General features: G+C 53.8%; 1 protein-coding gene across 1 annotated transcript in view; it reads left to right on the forward strand.

Moving 5' to 3' along the window:
• Positions 1-16,225, forward strand: part of Rasgrf2 (Ras protein specific guanine nucleotide releasing factor 2) — a 181,240-nt gene that overhangs the window by 102,686 nt on the left and 62,329 nt on the right. The window contains exons 13-16 of the mRNA XM_004640933.2: positions 2,599-2,681; positions 6,506-6,754; positions 7,114-7,370; positions 14,284-14,412. Of these exons, the coding sequence (XP_004640990.1) occupies positions 2,599-2,681; positions 6,506-6,754; positions 7,114-7,370; positions 14,284-14,412 (718 nt within the window). The remainder of the gene's footprint in view (positions 1-2,598; positions 2,682-6,505; positions 6,755-7,113; positions 7,371-14,283; positions 14,413-16,225) is intronic.

The following is a 16,225-nucleotide window of genomic DNA, read 5'->3' on the forward strand; positions in this document are numbered from 1 at the left end:
CCACGCCCTGGGCCGTTCTTGTGGATGCAGCCACCCACTGGCTGGTGTATGTGTTGTCTGCCCCTCGCTTAGAGTGTGACAGGAACACAAAGGGACATGTTCCCCTGCAAACTCCGGCTTCCTTTTCCACTTCCTGTGTGACTGTTCAAGGGCACCTTCCCTGAGCTTGGCAACATCCCGCATGGAGAGTGAGACAGCCTCTCTGGAGAGCGCAAGCCTCTCTGGAGGGCAGGCAGCAGAGGCGTGCAGGTGTCTGGAGCTCGCCCTCTCAGGGGTGTCCACTTGGAATCACACTTTGAGTCGTGCTTGGTGTCACCACAGGCCACAAAGACTGGCTATGGAACTTGGAATTGTTGTGGAGAGACTGCAAGGATGTGGTTCTCTCTCTCTGAGAACCCATGAGATCGTTTGCCTCTGCTCTCAGGCTAAGCTTGGTTGGGCTTGTGCTACGGTGTGGATTTAGCACTCAGTCTTGGCTACTTCCTTTGGCTGGCTGCACCAGAGCTCAGCTAATGGGTTTTTTCAATTTGTACTTCTGCTAGCCCATGCTTGCCGTGCATGGTGGTGATGTTCCTTGTGGGAGTTGGTGTGTGGGCACACCACGTCTCAACTGCCTTTCTATCCCCGTCCCCTTCCGTCCAGCTTTTATCTATATTTAGAGCTCTAATGTAAGGGAAAGCATGCAGCACTTAATCCCATGTGTCTGATTCGTCTCACTTGGCAGTCCAGTCGCAGGCTGCACTTCCCGCTGATGCCTTGAGCTGGTCCTTCCTGGTGGCACAGCAGTGTGGCACTGCATGGAAGCCACGCTGCCCTTTCATGCACCTGTTGATGCTGTCCAGGCCACTCCAGGATTTAGCTGCCATGGCTTGTGCTGCTGCGCATGTGGATACAATACGACGTTTTCCACTCTTTCTGGAAGATATCTAGAAGAGAAATAGCGGGGCGGAACGGATTTCCTAGTTTTTGCCCTTGAGGATTCTTCATACTGACTTCCGCAGTGCCCGCAGCGCTCTGCAGCCCCTCCAGCAGTGCGGAAGGGCTTCCTGTTCCTCCTCAGCCCGCCAGCATTCCTTGTTGGTTGGCTTCCTGCTGGCAGCCATTCTTTCTGGAGTGCAATGGGGTCCCAGTGTTGTTTTATTTTGCCTCTCTCCACCAGCCAGCAATGTTGAGCATCTTTCATATATTTACCGTTTGTGTTCCTTCGGAGAAATGTCCATGCATTTCAGTAGCCCATTTTTTATTGGTTCTCTTACTTGGAGGTTATAATTATGGTGAGCTCTTTATGTCCAGATATGCACCCTCTGTCTGAGGAGTGGGTGGCAGAACTTTCCCCACCCACGTCTGGTGAGTGTGTCCAACCTCAAGTGTGCGTGGTGGCCTCGTCTTAGACTTTACGTGTTCCTCGCCGGCCTCCCCCTGGCTCACTTTCATCTTACAGGCTTTCTGTAGCCTCCCTTTGGGGGCTAGGTACTATATAAACCCGCACATAACCCAGCACCTAGTGAGGCAACGAAGGCATTTACATAAAAACATAGCTCAGGATTCCTTCCATGTGCCATAGTTTAAGAAAAGGGTTTGAAGGGCAACTTTAAAATACTTCATTTCTGTAAGTTGGGAATTCTTTATACCCAGTAGTTGGAATAACAGCATAATATGTGAGGAGAGCAAAATTCAAAGGAAAGACAAATGTGAAAAGGGCCAGCTGACGGCAGGCTGCGAGGTCGAGGGCGTCTAGTGATCTGGCTCCTGACACAGCGCCCACTGTCCGATGCTGGGGTACCCGACAGGCCCAGGACCCGCCTCGCGGAGGCCGCCCTGTGGCCCTATGCCTTGCACTGTGTCGTGCCAGTCGTGCAGCACTGAGTGGTGTCCTGGACTCTGAAAGCAACTTTGAATTTGAAAAGTTGCTGAAAAGTATTTGTTCAAAGGGAATATTTGTAGTTCAGTAATTTTTTCTGTAACCCAAAGTAATCAGAGGAAAAATTTAAATTGATAAGATGCAGACATAAATGAAGAAAACAGAAAATTAGCAAATGTTCTTGAGTTCTGCCCTTAGACGGGAGAGATGCCAGCAACAGGCAAAATCACGCTGCCCCCTCACCAGCCCAAGGCGGTGCCAATAGAAACTGCTAGACTAAGTGGTACAGTGTGGGCACGGCCTGGCAGGAGGAGCGCTGAGAGCGGGCACGGAGCTTGCTGCCGCACAGATGAGCCTCATCCGAGAAAAGGCCACTTCTAGTTGGAGTCCTTCTTCTCGCGCCTGGCGGAAGCCTCTGCGTATCCAAAGGGCAGCCAGAGGGGCAAACCTCCACGTGCTGTCGGGACTGTCAGAGCTTGGCGGCCCCGCGCACAGCAGACAGAAGTCTCGGAGAAGACCTTCTGGGAAAGTGAGGCCCTGGTACTGGAAGTGTGGTTCAAGTAGTTTTGGTGTATGGATGCTGGGTCAGCGCGTGCTCGCGTGCGCGCATGTGTGTGTGTGTGTGCGCGCGTGCGTGCGTGTGTGGCACACACAGGTGAGAAAGTAAGCATTTCTTGGACCATGTGATCAGCCTGGGAGTCCAGGAGGGTTTCAATGCCTCTGTTTGAATTTCGCAGTGTGTGGACAACATCCGGTGCAACGGCTTAATGACCATCGTCTTTGAAGAGAACTCCAAGGTCACGGTGCCGCACATGATCAAGTGAGTACGATAAGCCGCACCTCCTTTTAACCAAGATCAGCCTGCGGAGTCAGCACTGCTGTGGCGAAGCTGTGCCTCCTACTGAGAGCAGGTCTTGCCAGTCACGTGATCACTCATGGGCTGCGAGCCACACAGTCAGGCCATCCACATGGAGCTTCAGGGTCCCCGTTTGCTCACTTGCGCCCTGGTAAAGCTGTTTTTCATACCCTTGTGGTTTCACTCCAAAAGAATCCTAGCAAGATGTTCAGTATGGAAATCTGAAGTGTGACAGCCAGATGTGTCCACAGAAGTGGATGGCAGCATGGTTGACTTACGTGGCACCTGCTTGTGGGTGTGAACCTACTGCCCAAGCGTGGCAGTAGAGAAATGTGTAAATGTTGAGCACAGCTAACAGCAGTCAGCTAAGTCGGCCATGGAGCCCTCGCCCCTGCCTGCCTCTGATTTGGCCCAGGGGCCACTTGCAGGTCTTGCGTCTCAACAGAGCAAATCCTGCAACTCAAGGAAAGCACTAAGGTCGCTAGAGTTTAAAAGGAGAAGCTCCATCTCTTTCTTGTCACCGGGATGCAGTGCCCAGCACCCTTGCCTTAGAGGAGATCTGGTTGGTTTCGGCCCACGACCTGTCCAAAGCTGACTGGCTGCGGGGAGGAGGGCCCTGGCGGAGGGGAGCCCTCCCAGCTCGGCCTCAGGAAGCAGAGCGAGGAGGAGCCCTGTGGTCCCCCAGGCCATTGCCCGCGTGGCCTGCCTCTAGCCAGGCCCCACCTGCCAGCACCAGGCCAGCGCAGCACGCCCAGAACCGCCCAGCTCGTACACGCCCTGCCTCTGAGCGGGGCTTTGGGGCCATCCAGGTAAAGCCTAGCGCAAACAGTGAACTCAGGCTCTGTATCCATGCACTGTCGCCACATACTATTTTGTTTTTCAGTTTAGAAATGTCCTGGAAGAGTTCTGAAGTGAACCAAATTGTTCCTTACTTTCATATTCTGGGTTATTTGCATTTTTAATTCTAGAGCATAGTGCATTTTTGAAAGCAATTTTGTTAGATATTTTAAAGCAGAAGCTATTGGAAACTAAGAGTATGTCTGTCTTTTATGCCTTCTTCTGAGAGTGTTTTGAGGTCTGAACTGTTTGTGCTGAGACAGGCAGAAGCATGAATACTAGATGAAGCCACCTGTCCTCTTGTGCAGGGTGGACACGACAGAGAGCCTGGCCCCAGTGGCCCTGGTGCAGGGTTTTCAATGATCATATCCAATGAAGGATGACACAGTATTATTGCCAACATTGGGGTGGAAAATTGTGATGTGTAGGAGAATGATAGTATTTTAAATTATTAGTCATGTTTTAGAATACTTCCGGGAGGCCCATTTTTAAACTCTAGGGCAAAGACTCCCTTGTAGTTAATTGTCTAGATTTTTAATTTAGTGTCCTTAAGAGAGGGAATACTTAAAACATATGATGGTAAGGTTCAGAACAAGTGCGGGTGTTACACTGAGTGGTCTAAATTGTGGCTTGATTTCTGAATTCACATCAGTGGGTTGAATTACCGTGGCCATTTTTACTGTAGGATTCTTCTTTTAACCTTTCCAGCATGATGTACATGAGTTTCACGCCAGCTTGAAGTCCAACTGGCTCAGGGTGGCAGTGTGTGAGCCAGCTTGGGTCAGGCCATAAAGTCCTGGGGTGGCCGTTTATCCACCCACTTTGCACACATTTTGCCAACTTTGAAAATCACACAGTCCCGAAGAACATGACAGGAGCTTGTGTCTTAGGCCAGGAGGATTTCCGTCTGCACCATGAGGCTACACCGCACTTGGTGTGTGTCCCGTTCTCCATGCCAGGGGGAAAAAGAAACAGACATTTCTTAGCGAAACAGAAAAACAAGGTGTCCTGCTGTAATCCCCTGGGGCTTGTTGCCCGCGCACCGCGCTGAGGGCCCGGAAGCCCTGCTTTCCCTTAGAAACGGCCCAAATGCCACAGATGACCTGGTGCTGAGCCCTCGTGACTGCTTCCTGTGTGCTTGTAGAAAGCGCTGCTGAGATCACGGGAAGCCTCCGTGACACATGCTGCCTAGAATTGAGAGCCCCTTAGGAAATCAAGTAAGATCCTGCTCGGTGTAATAAAAGAAAATTAAGTAATTTCATAATATTTGATTTCTTTTCTCAAAATGAAAATGAAGTCATAATTTTGAAGGACAGAACTTAATCTAATACTGGCTGCAACATATTTTCTTTCCCCTGGTGCTTTGAATAAACCTGTTATACCGTAGTTAAGAGCTGCAAGCTCAAGACTGATGGAATGCGCCGCTGTGAGCCTTGCGGGGTGACGGTGCCCTATGTGTGGCACCTGAGCTCCATGCTTCTTTCCATGCTATCTGGCCTCAGCTTTCTTAGAAAATAGAAATACTGGGTGGAAAGCAGTAGGGAAAGAGCCATTGTTCAGTCAGTCATATTTGGGACCAATCGATGACTCCTAGAGTTGCTCAGGCCTTTTGATTAATGAGAAAATTAAGAACCAGAAAAATCTATTAGTGGGCTCACACACAGCAAGGGAAGGCACAGCCAACCACTTGCAGGCATCTCATGCTTGCCCTTGTGTGTTTTCGAGATCAATAATGTGAAGCCAAGAGGCCGCCCCGGGTGACTCCGTGGGCCTGGCTGGTCACTGAAGATGCCCTGTGGGTTGCAGGGTGGAGGTCGCTGCCGCATGAGTTCGCTGGAGCTGCAAGTTTCCTAGAGCAAACCGAGAAAGCTCCTGAGTGCTTTCTAGGGGAAAGGAAGTAAATATATAATTGTAAGCCCTAGTGGAGCTGCAAGGGTTCCGTAGGAGAGGTTACGCGAAGCCCCTGGCTCCGGCTCTGTGGCTTGTGCTCAGCGGTTGCTTGCCCACGGCATCTCCTTGGGAACAGTGTTGAAATTCAGGCCCTCATGAGTCCCTGCTGTACAGCTGCAGAAGCAGGGACACGGGATCTTTTGAGGGAAGCTGAGGCTGCCAGACCTTGTGGCTCGGGAGCCTGCAGAAGGGCCGGGTGGTGCAGGGTGAGGGCAGATCCCTTAGCAGGGCATGTTTCATCTCATGCTGGTTTGTTTTGTTTTAAGGAAGACATTTTTAGCAGTGCAGGTTATTGAAAACAATGCAGACACAGCACATCATGCCAACTTCGGGGATGAAATTACACTCAGAAAACGTCCGCACATCAGTAAGTCCAGAAGAACTGGACCCACAAATTAGGACACCCAACTCAAGACCTTAGGAAAGGCGTAGAAACTCAGCCGCAGGAAAGTGTAGGAGGGAAACATGCTAAGACCGAATGTGCATAAGCCACATAAAGGAAAATGGTAGCGCTGCTACGTCAGAGGGCCGATTCCAGAAGGCACATATATCAACGCATTAGACCGCATTAGCATTGCGGCAGCAGTAGTGACATCTCTCTTCCGCGATGTAGGGCGTCTCCAGTACTTTTGGTGCACACTTGTGATATTCTGCTTTCAGCCCTAAAAATCACCTTCACCACCTTATCGTGTGTTGCATCCCTGCAATTCCAGCACTTGGGGCTGAGGCAGGAAGATTGCCTGCGTTAGAGGTCAGTGTGGGCAACATAGTGAGGCCCTGTCTCAAAAAGAGATAATAAAAAAAAAAATGCTTTTCCCCTTGTAAAGCGGGCTTTTGATTTCATTTTCTTAGTAAAATATAACTGAACTAGTGAGGAGGGACCCGCATGGAGAAATGAAAGCACGGCCTTGGCCCCACAGTAAGCCCTGGCTTCTAGGCTTGCAAGGCCAGACTGTCCCAGCCCTCACCCCCGTGGCTTGGGCTCACACCACCCTGCACAGGTCTGATGCCCGGCTGCACAAGGACGACGTGGACATCTGCTTCAGCAAGACCCTCAACTCCTGCAAGGTGCCGCAGATCCGCTGTGCCAGCGTGGAGCGCCTGCTGGAGCGCCTCACCGACCTGCGCTTCCTGAGCATCGACTTCCTCAACACTTTCCTGCACACCTACCGCCTCTTCACCTCAGCCACAGTGGTGCTGGCCAAGCTGGCCGACATCTACCGGCGGCCCTTCACCTCCATCCCCGTCAGGTAGGCAGGCCTGGAGAGGACCCCGGCTGTGGGGTGGGGTGGGGGGACCTGCGCAGTGGGAGGGGCTCCCGGCTGTTCTGACAGAATCCTTGGATGCAGGCCTCGAGCTTTCCCTGCCCCTCCCTTCCCCTGCCCTCTTCTTCCCCTCCTCCCTTCCTCACCCTCCTTTCTGTCCTTCCAACACCTCCCTCCATTCCTTCCCTCCCCTCCCATAGTTGAGTTTCCCACCAGCTGCACCCCTTGGACTCTCACACCCCTGAGATCCTCGGCAGGTTGTGGGCATGCCTTGAAATCGTTTGGGTTCTCCAGCCCAGAGCTCTGTGCTTGGCCTGGAGGTCACCTTCCGCCCACGCCCCCAGGTCCCTGGAACTATTCTTCGCCTGCAGCACTGGGCGTGCAGAGCCCCCCACTGACAGGCGCTCCCCCAGGCTGAGCCGCAAGTTCTCCTCACCACCGCCCACAGCGTCCAGGACGGCATCGCCTGTGCCCACCAGGAAGCTGTCCCTCAGCTCACCTGCCAGCTCCAGGACCTGCCTGCTGGACCTGACCACTGTCTCAGTGTCCGGTAGCCCACCCGCTGTGCACAGCCCTGCCAAGTCCCCGCCGCCACAGCAGGGTGAGTGCACAGCTGCCCAAGGCAGTGGGTGCGCGGCAGCTGTGGTGCCAGGCGGCTGGCCAGGGCCAAGGCAGTGCCACCTCTCCCTGGCTCTGCGCCAGCCTGGCCCTTGTCCCAGCTGCAGATTGAGGATTCTTCTTGGCCCTCCTGCTGCAGGGCATTTGCACTTGCTCAGCTCTGCTCCCTCGTCCGCCAGGGGCCTCAGCTGCAGGAGGCCAGCTGCCAGCTGTCATCCTGCCCTGTGCATCCTCAGCACCCTGCCAGGGCCTGCACACAGTGCATTTCTGTGGGATGAATGAGTGAAGTAGAACAGGGAACACGAGATGGGCCTGCGGAGGACCACCTGACCTTCCTCAGCCAGTTTGGTTTGTGACCAGAATCATAGTGAGGATTAAATTTGTGAGCCAAGGTGGCACCATACATTTCTTTATTGTTTTTATTTGTTGGAGATGGAGTTCCACCATAGTTCAGGCTGGCCTCAAACTCACTGTGTGGCCCAGGATGGCCTCAGATTTGCTGTTTTCCTCCTGCCTCAGCCTCCCAAGTGCTGGGACTCTGGGTGTGCACTCCCACGCCCCATGCTCCAGTTGTGCACCCCCATGCCCCATTCTCCGGGTGTGTACCCCCGTGCCCGGCAGTGTTTGTACTGATGACATAAAAAACCAAGCAATAACTCAGATAGGCCCGCGTGGCAAGGAGGACCGATTTGCTCCTTGCTCCAGTCATTTAAAAGCTCTTCCCAAGGGATGGTCCTCATGGAGACTGAACTGGAGCGGCTGCCATGTTCCGTAGAGGCTGCCTCAACCAGGAAATCTGCCACAGTGAGAAGTTAGCCGAGGAAGAAGAGGGAGGAGGATAAGGTCCGTAAACAGCGAGCTCAAGAGAGGTCACGGCCTGTCCTCCTGTCCCGTTCTGGCCCGGTTGGGCTCAGGGAGGTGTAGACTCAGGGCCCAGCCTGGAGGGGCAGAAGAGGCATCCTTGGTTGGCCTGCATCCTCCTGTCTCTTGGTTTAGGTGAGCTTTAAAACCAAGCAACACAGTGTTGGCCCTTGGTGCTCTGAGAGCTGAGAAACCGGGTGGTCACAGCGGGAAGTGTCAGGAAGGGCTGTGAGGGGTTGTGGGGCAGGCAGCTTCTCCCAGTGGGAATGGGAGTGGAGGGTGCATGGTGGTCCTGACCCGAAACCCTTGCAGGAGGGGCGGGTCTCCTTCCTGGCAATAGGACTCATGGATGCACAAGAAAGACAGAGAGAACATTCTGCAGTTGAGGAGCTCTGATCGGTATCAAACAGGGTGGTGGGTGCAGGTGAAGGCAGAGTGCTAGGGAAAAGAAACTTCACAGGCATGGACTGCAAGGAGAAACTGCAGTTTGTACCAGGCATCAAGGCCTCCAATTAGCTTGATGTGTGCCAGGCTGACAGCCTCACTGCCAGGAAGGCGTAATTCTTTCTGAGTTCCAAGTCCTCAGCTGAGCTGTCACCTCATATCTTAGCCCTGGAATCTCGCAGGCTTCTGCTTGAGTCCCCGTTCCAGCCATCAGTGGTGAAGGGGGCCGTTTCCCCATGTGCTGCACTGAGACACCTTGGCTTCTCTGGGAATAGGGTTGAGGAGGGGACAGTGAAAGATGGAGGTCAGGGGCTTCATTTCTCAGGACAGTTCAGTTTGGTGGTCTCCCACAGCCTTGGAGGCAGCTGCCACTCCAGGGAGCCACAAGTGGCACTGCTCCTGTGGGCACAGCCTTTGTACCATGCGGATGCTGTGGGAGTCCCATGGGTGGATCCTGGCACAGTCTTGTAGCTGAAAACCACAGTACTCCTTAAGAGTTTCCTTTCTCACCATGCCTCCTCCTTCTCTTCCTCCTCTTCCTCCTCCTCCTTCTCCTCCTCCCTCTCTTCATGACGTCTAAGTTATGATCACACTGTCTTCCTGAAGTACATTTGCAGCAGCTCTCCAGCCTCAGCACCCAGCATCCTGCTTTCTGTTTCTAAGAGTCTGCCTACTCTAAGGACCCACTAGGAGAGGAATCATGCAGTGTTTTTCCTTTGCTGGCTTGGTTATTACACTTAGCACGATGTCTTCAAGGTTCATCCACACTGTAGCATGTGATAGGCTGCCTTCTTTCTAAAGGATGGATAGTGCTCCATCATCTGGCTAGACCGCCTTTTCTTGCACCTCTTGGCTTTTGTGCAGGGAGCACAAGTGTGTGTCTGTTGGAGATCTTGATTTGTGTGTGTGTGTATGTGTGTACACACGCGCTCACGTAGTATCTTCCGCAGTGTGACTGCAGCAGGAAAGGCGCACACCCACCAGCGAGACTGCTGGGCTGCAAGCATTCCCCTTTTAATTTTGGGAGGAGCCTCTGCGCTGTTTTGCGCGGTGGCTGTACCATTTTGCACACCCATGAGCTGCACACAGCTCACCACTGCATGTTACTGTCAGAGGTTTCCTTGTTTTATAGTGACTATCTTCATGGGCTTTAGGGGAGCATCTTTCTTTTTTTTTTGGTGGAACCAGGGATTGAACTCAGGCTCTTGTGAGTCATCTCCCTGGCTTCTGGATCTTTCTTTTTTTAATAATTCTTCAAGAGTTGCATTTTATTTTGGCTACAGACTAGAGGTACCAGAACCTTTTTTCTTAATAGGAAATCACAATCTGGTCTCTCTGGAGCACACCTGGAACAGATGTGACAGTTCCACAGGTCCCCAGGTGAGCCAGTGCTCCCAGGGTGGACATCACCTGTGCTTTGTTGTGCACCAGTGGCCCAGCTTTGGTGGCCACCTTCCCTTGGCTCTGGCCTTCAAGGCCCAATCCCAGCATGCACAGTGAAGGCCCAGTACCTGCCGTGAGTCCTGCCTGAGCTGGCATCCAGGACCCAGAAGGGAGGAGTGGGCTTCGCAGTGGAGCGGCAGCTGGGCAAAAGTTAGGTCCAGAGTGCCTGTCTGTTCTGTGCCTCTGAGGTCGGATCTTTAGACAGGGTCATTCACGATGGGTAGAAATTTGTTTCTCACAGCTGCAAAGTCCAAGGCCAAGCTGCCACCATCCAGGAAGGCCCTTCTGGCTGTGCTAGGAGAGGAGGAGGGAGGAACTGTCCGTCCTCTGTAGGGAGCCTCCTCCATGGGGTGGCCTCTGGCCTTCTGTGACCTGGCCCTGCCGCACACAGTTGCAGGAGGTACCGAGTTCACAGCACAGTAGCTGTGAGGCCAAACCACAGTGCACAGAGATGAGCGTAGGCACAACGACAGATGTTAGACGCCTCTGGCAGCTCATCACCGGGAGCCTGAGAGCATCATGGAAGCAGCTAATGCTGAAGGCCTGGTGCCTTTGCTTCTCAGCAGATCTGTTATAGAGTGAGCAAGCTAATGTTACTCGCAGCTTCCGGAGCGAGTTTATGCAAATTGCTCATAGGTCACAGATGCTTGTATGATTGTGACATTTCGGGCCAGGGGTAATGCCAGGCTCCTCCACCTGGCGGTGCCAATACGGTGGGGGAGTCTGTGACACTTGGTGACACCCCTGGAGACAACCTGTGCTTGAAAGGCCATTCCTCTGCTCCCTGGGCCTCCTGGGCAGCTGCAGCCCGGCACCCCCTGGTGCTCCTTCCCACCCTGACCCTGGCTGTGCCTACTGAGTGCCCCAGCCTGGCACTCTGCGTCTTACAGTATCGCCCTTTCCATCCCTGGCGTCCGGTTCCTCTGAATGTTTTCAGTTCCTGTCTTCGAGGTGGTTATTCACAGAGGCGCCTGGCACAGCTGGGGAAAGGTGATGTTGGGTGACAGTGGGGCATGGTGAGCGAGCAGCGACCCAGGAGTCCTGTGCACTTCTTGGAAGGATGGAGGTGAGCAGAGTGAGTGCCCTGCTGAAGGCTGGCGGTAGACTGGCTTGTGACGCTTCCTTTTTGCTGTCGATCCTGGACAGAGAAACCCTGTGGGTGGAAAGCTTTGACTTCGGGCTGCGATTGTGGTGGTCCTTGGGCGCTTTTCTAAGCAGGCAAAATGCAGGGAGACAGACTTGATTGTCTCTTTTTATTCTACATTCAAATGTGGACAGCATTGATCGTGAAGAGCTTTAGAGAAGTTGTAATGGCTTGTACCCATCTGGAAGTTCAGTGCATAGTGTGCTTGTGTGTGTGTGTGTGTGCATGCATGTGTGCATGCATGTCTTTGCACACCTGTGGGGTGTGTGTGTGTGGGGGGGCCAGGAGTGCTCCTTTGCTACCCCTGCTGTCTTGTCTGGATAATCCCACTTGGCAGAGGAAAAGCAGGTGCTGATCCGTCTCGAGTGAAAGACGTTTGCAAGGCTTTGCACCACGCTAGCAGTGGCAGGCTCGGTGCAGGTCCGGCCCCAGCCTCTCCCGTCCTTTCTGCCTCTCCCCTCGGGGAACTGTTCAGGGGATGACCTGGGATCCCTCACTGCTGCCCACACAGAGTTTCAGAATATGCTTTGTGAATACTCATGGGCAGCGGCTCAGTCTTCTCGTGGTGCTGTAAAGCTGGACTTGCAGTATTTCTTGGCAAGAGAGCTGCAGATGGTCTGAAGGGAAGTGGGAAATAGCCTTCAGAACGAGCAAGGCAGCAGATGCTTTAGGGGAGAGCAGCACAGCTTCACCTCCTCCCCGCCGAACCCCCACCCGTGCTGGCTCCCACGGCGTCCCCTAGTGCCCTCACTCCTATTGCCAGGCAGACCCTACCTTCTTCTTTAAAACAATACAAATTGTTTTAATTAATTAATTAATTAATTAGTTAGTGCAGGGTTCCACTACACAGCTCGGACTCGTAGTGATCCTCCTATCTCAGCCTCCCTACCATGCCCAGTTTTGGTGGCTGGCATGGCTTGGCAGACAGTACTGGGGATTGAACCCTGGTCCTTATACTTGCCAGACAGGTGCTTAGACCACTGAGCTATCTTCCCAGTGCCCCCCAAATTTGAATCTTTATTAGCCCACATGTGCAGCTCATGGTGACCACGTTCCTCAGGGGGAGCTGGTGCGTGCTCAGAACACAGCTCCGTCCCTTGCATGTCCGCTCCCTCCTCCTCTGCGTCTATCTTCTTTCCTTCTGCCCAACATCCATCTCCCTGTTTCTATTATCCATCTTTTAATTTGCCCTTTATTGATACTTTGGACTTCTCATATAAACATCACGACATGTAAGTGTCTGTCTGAGTTGTGTCACACAGCATGACGGTCTCACAGTGCATCCAGTCCCTACAGAGGGCTCCAGTCTGTCCTTCTTTGTGGCAGAATGGTGTTCCCTGGTGTGTTGTCACCACACTTTCTTTGTCCCTTCATCTCTTGGTGGACACATAAGGCCCCACCTTCCTTCTTCCCCCAGCTGCTCTTCCGGCCACCACCGCACCCTGACTCAGGTGCCACACCAAGATGGCTTCTCCATGAACAGCCAGCCACTGCCAGGCTCGAAGGAGAGCCCCTCGCCCGAGCAGTGCCCCAGACCCTGCTGCACATCTTGCTGCCCGTGTGGCTCTGCTCCGAGCTGAGAATTGCCTGCCCTGGGAGGAGGGACCTGTCCCTTTCACTGTCACCTGTGTCACCTGTTCTGCGGGCTTGGTTTGGAGCCCGCAGGGACTGAACCAGGAGGAGCTCCCCGTCGCGCTGCCAGGGCTCACTCGTGGGGCTCTGCTGCCCACAGTGCTGTCCTTGCTCTTCAGCCTCCGGGGCACTGGGGTCTGGTCCAGGGCTCTGGGAGTGCTTTTGGGCTGCACATATCGCTGACCACAGACCCCCCTTTGCCTTGCCCCACCGCACGGCATTTCTATTCCGCCCGCTCCTACACGGCAGATGCCGCCAGTGCTGCTGCGCTTGAGCTATTTCCATCATAATGAAAGGAACAGCTGAGCACGGATGCTTTCGTCTGCATCTGCCCCTCTGCCAGCTTTACTGTAATTATGTCATTCAAGGAAAGAGTCCAACCATTTCCTGTCCCCGGCCCCTTTGAAAAACTGAAAATTGTGGCCCTGTTTCTAAGGCGTGAATCGCATGTGAGTGTCCAAGTGGCTCTGTGGGAAGTCATTTGGGATCCTGGCACGTTTGCCAGGGAGATCTTGGACGGCAGTAGGGCAGCTGGGGTGGCCACAGCTCTGTCCCGAGAACAGAGCTGACACTCAGCCTTAATCTGTGGAATGGGTGACAAGCACCAGGGAGATGAAATGAAGAGTTGCCGGGCATGTACCTGCGTTGGCATGACTGTTCCTTGGAAGAGCTTACACTTGTGCCCAGTCTGCAGCCAGGGAAGGGGGCAGTGGCTGCCTGGCTCTGTGGCCCCAGGCTGGGGTCTGTCTGTCTGGCCATGTCCTGGCGCACTGCTTCCCACTGCCCATGGCTCCAGCTCCCGGGCTCCAGGAGGCTGGAGGAAGTTGGTGGTGCCGCCCTGTGGGTCCCGAGGCCTGGGCAGCCGTTGATGTGTCTGAAGTGTGACTTTGATTTGGGGTAGCACAGGTGTCCCTAGCCACACCGGGTGGGTGCACCTGTGCAGCCAGCACAGCCTCCTCGCTAGGGCTCCCTGAGTGAGGCGACAGCAGAGCCCTTTGGCTGCTTCAGTGGCCAGCCCGGGCAAAGAGGTCACCCAGTCCTGATTTTGATCGTGATCTGGTTCATAATTTGAAAAGGTCCCTTTTCTCCACCCCAGGAAGGTCCTGGCGCCTTGCAGCCAGGAAACCCTCTACAGACTCCTGCAGCTTTCAACAGTAGGCACCGGCCAGGGTCAGCCGAGGTCTGTGGGCCGTCGGATCATGGCTGGAGATCTGTGTCCTTAGCATGTTCCTGGATTCCTGGGAAAACCTTTTAAAGGTGGAGGCTGCCAGGAACATGCATCGCCTGTAAGGCATGCTCTTGTCTCCGTGCACGGCACTGACGAGCTGCCCTCCATCCGGGCTGGTTGTAAAGTCCTTCTGTTTCCCGGCAGCTGCCTTGGAGTCAACACCTGCAGAGCGAGCAGGCATGGAGAGCACCCCGGCGGCGGTGGACGCCACAGAGCTGTCCCCGTGCAGGTCCCCCTCGACTCCCCGGCATCTGCGCTACCGGCAGCCCGGAGGTGAGCACTGGGCCAGGGGCTAGACAGAGCAGTGTGGGACTGGGTCTGGCATCTACCTCCTCAGCCCCAAACCTCATTGTGTTGGCATGCAATGAATCAGAAGCAGTGATGTTTGAGAAGGACTCAGGGTGAAAGGCAAGTGGGGAGGGGCCATGCTGGACAGGCCTGAGGGATCCCCCCTTCATCCCGCTTCACCCCATAAGGCAGACCCACACCCAGGAACCCTGCCATGTGCCTAGCTCTAGGTCCTTACCAGGGGCGTGGAGTAGCCCTAGAAATGGGCTCAGGGGGTCCCACCACTGGGGAGCTTTACTCTAAAATAAGGTCCAGCAGCATGGAATGCCACCATTACTGTTAATAATATAAATGTATATGTTGTCTTACATATGGTCATGGCAGTTTTGAAGTGGTCCTGTAACTCATTAGGGAAGACAACAGAGGTCCTGCAATTGGGGGGGGCAGTCAGAGCAGAAGGTAGGGTCCTTACGTGTGCCCCCAACACCCAGATAGGAGTATCCAAGGAACAGCTATTCTGAAATTCCCCTCAAGCCAGTCATTTCAGTCAGGAGAGAAAATTACGCAGTTGTGGAAACAAATTCACCCTGATAACCAGGGAGAAATGGAAAGGTGTGCTTTGCTGTCCTTTGCAAGCTTCATGTGGAGCACTCAGCAGGACATAAAGTGTGTGGCTTTCCAAGCCATTTTTGTGGCCTCAGTCACTTGGTGGAAGCTGTTGTCATTGTCCTTGTCTCCAAGACAATGGCAAGGGTGGTTGGGCTGTTGTCAGCTTGGGCCCATTGGTGCTTAGGGCTCTCAGCTCTTGGAGGCCACTTGCGTTTAAGGGACCAAAGTTGACAAGCTGGACCACCCTGGCTTGTCACGTGACTGCTGTGGCATTTGCTAAATCTCTTTCCTGTTTGTTTTTAGTGCCCTGAGTCAGTGCAGGCCTGACAGTTTCTGTGACAACCGTCACAGGGGTGGACCCTCTTGAGTGAAGAGCCCAAAGAGTTTGGGGTTCCAGCCCAGGGAAATAAGACTTCACAAATGCAATAGGGAGCCAGTCGCTGTTCACTGTTGTGTTGGTTACTTTCTCTTCACTGGAACTCAGTGCCTGACCAAGAGAGGTTGAAGGAGGAAAGGTTTACTTTGGCTTACAGAGTGTAGAGGTTTCTGTCCGTAGTTGCCTGGTTCCAGGGAAGGGCGCCATGACAGAGGGACACGGCAGGGCAGGGTTGCTCATGACAGGGATGGCAGCAGGACGCAGAGAGAGATCAAGGGGTGGGAGGGAGCTAGACCCTGCCAGGCCACACCCACCTCCTGACATCACACCAGCTGGAAACCAGTTGTGGACTACTCCAGTGCCATACACCCATGGTCCGGTACTGCACCCTGTGATCTAGTACCACGTTCCCGTGACCCGGTACCACATACCTGTGACCCGGTAATACACACCCAGGACCTGGTACCACATACCTGTGACTGGGTACCACGTTCCCGTGACCCAGTACCACATACCTGTGACTGGGTACCATGCTCCCATGACCTGGTACCTGGCACCAGATACCACATACCTGTGACTGGGTACACACACCTGTGACCTGGTGCCACATACCTGTGACTGGGTACCATGCTCCAGTGACCCAGTACCACATACCTGTGACCTAGTACATGCACTCATGACCACTCAGTACCACATATCTGTGACAGGGTACCACACGTCTATGACCCAGTGCCACACACCCATGACCTGGTACCACACACCTGTGACCTGGTAATGCATACCCATGACCTGGTACCACACATCTGTGACTGG

This window comes from Octodon degus, unplaced genomic scaffold (assembly GCF_000260255.1).
Source record: "Octodon degus isolate 3935 unplaced genomic scaffold, OctDeg1.0 scaffold00129, whole genome shotgun sequence".
Lineage (NCBI taxonomy): Eukaryota > Metazoa > Chordata > Mammalia > Rodentia > Octodontidae > Octodon > Octodon degus.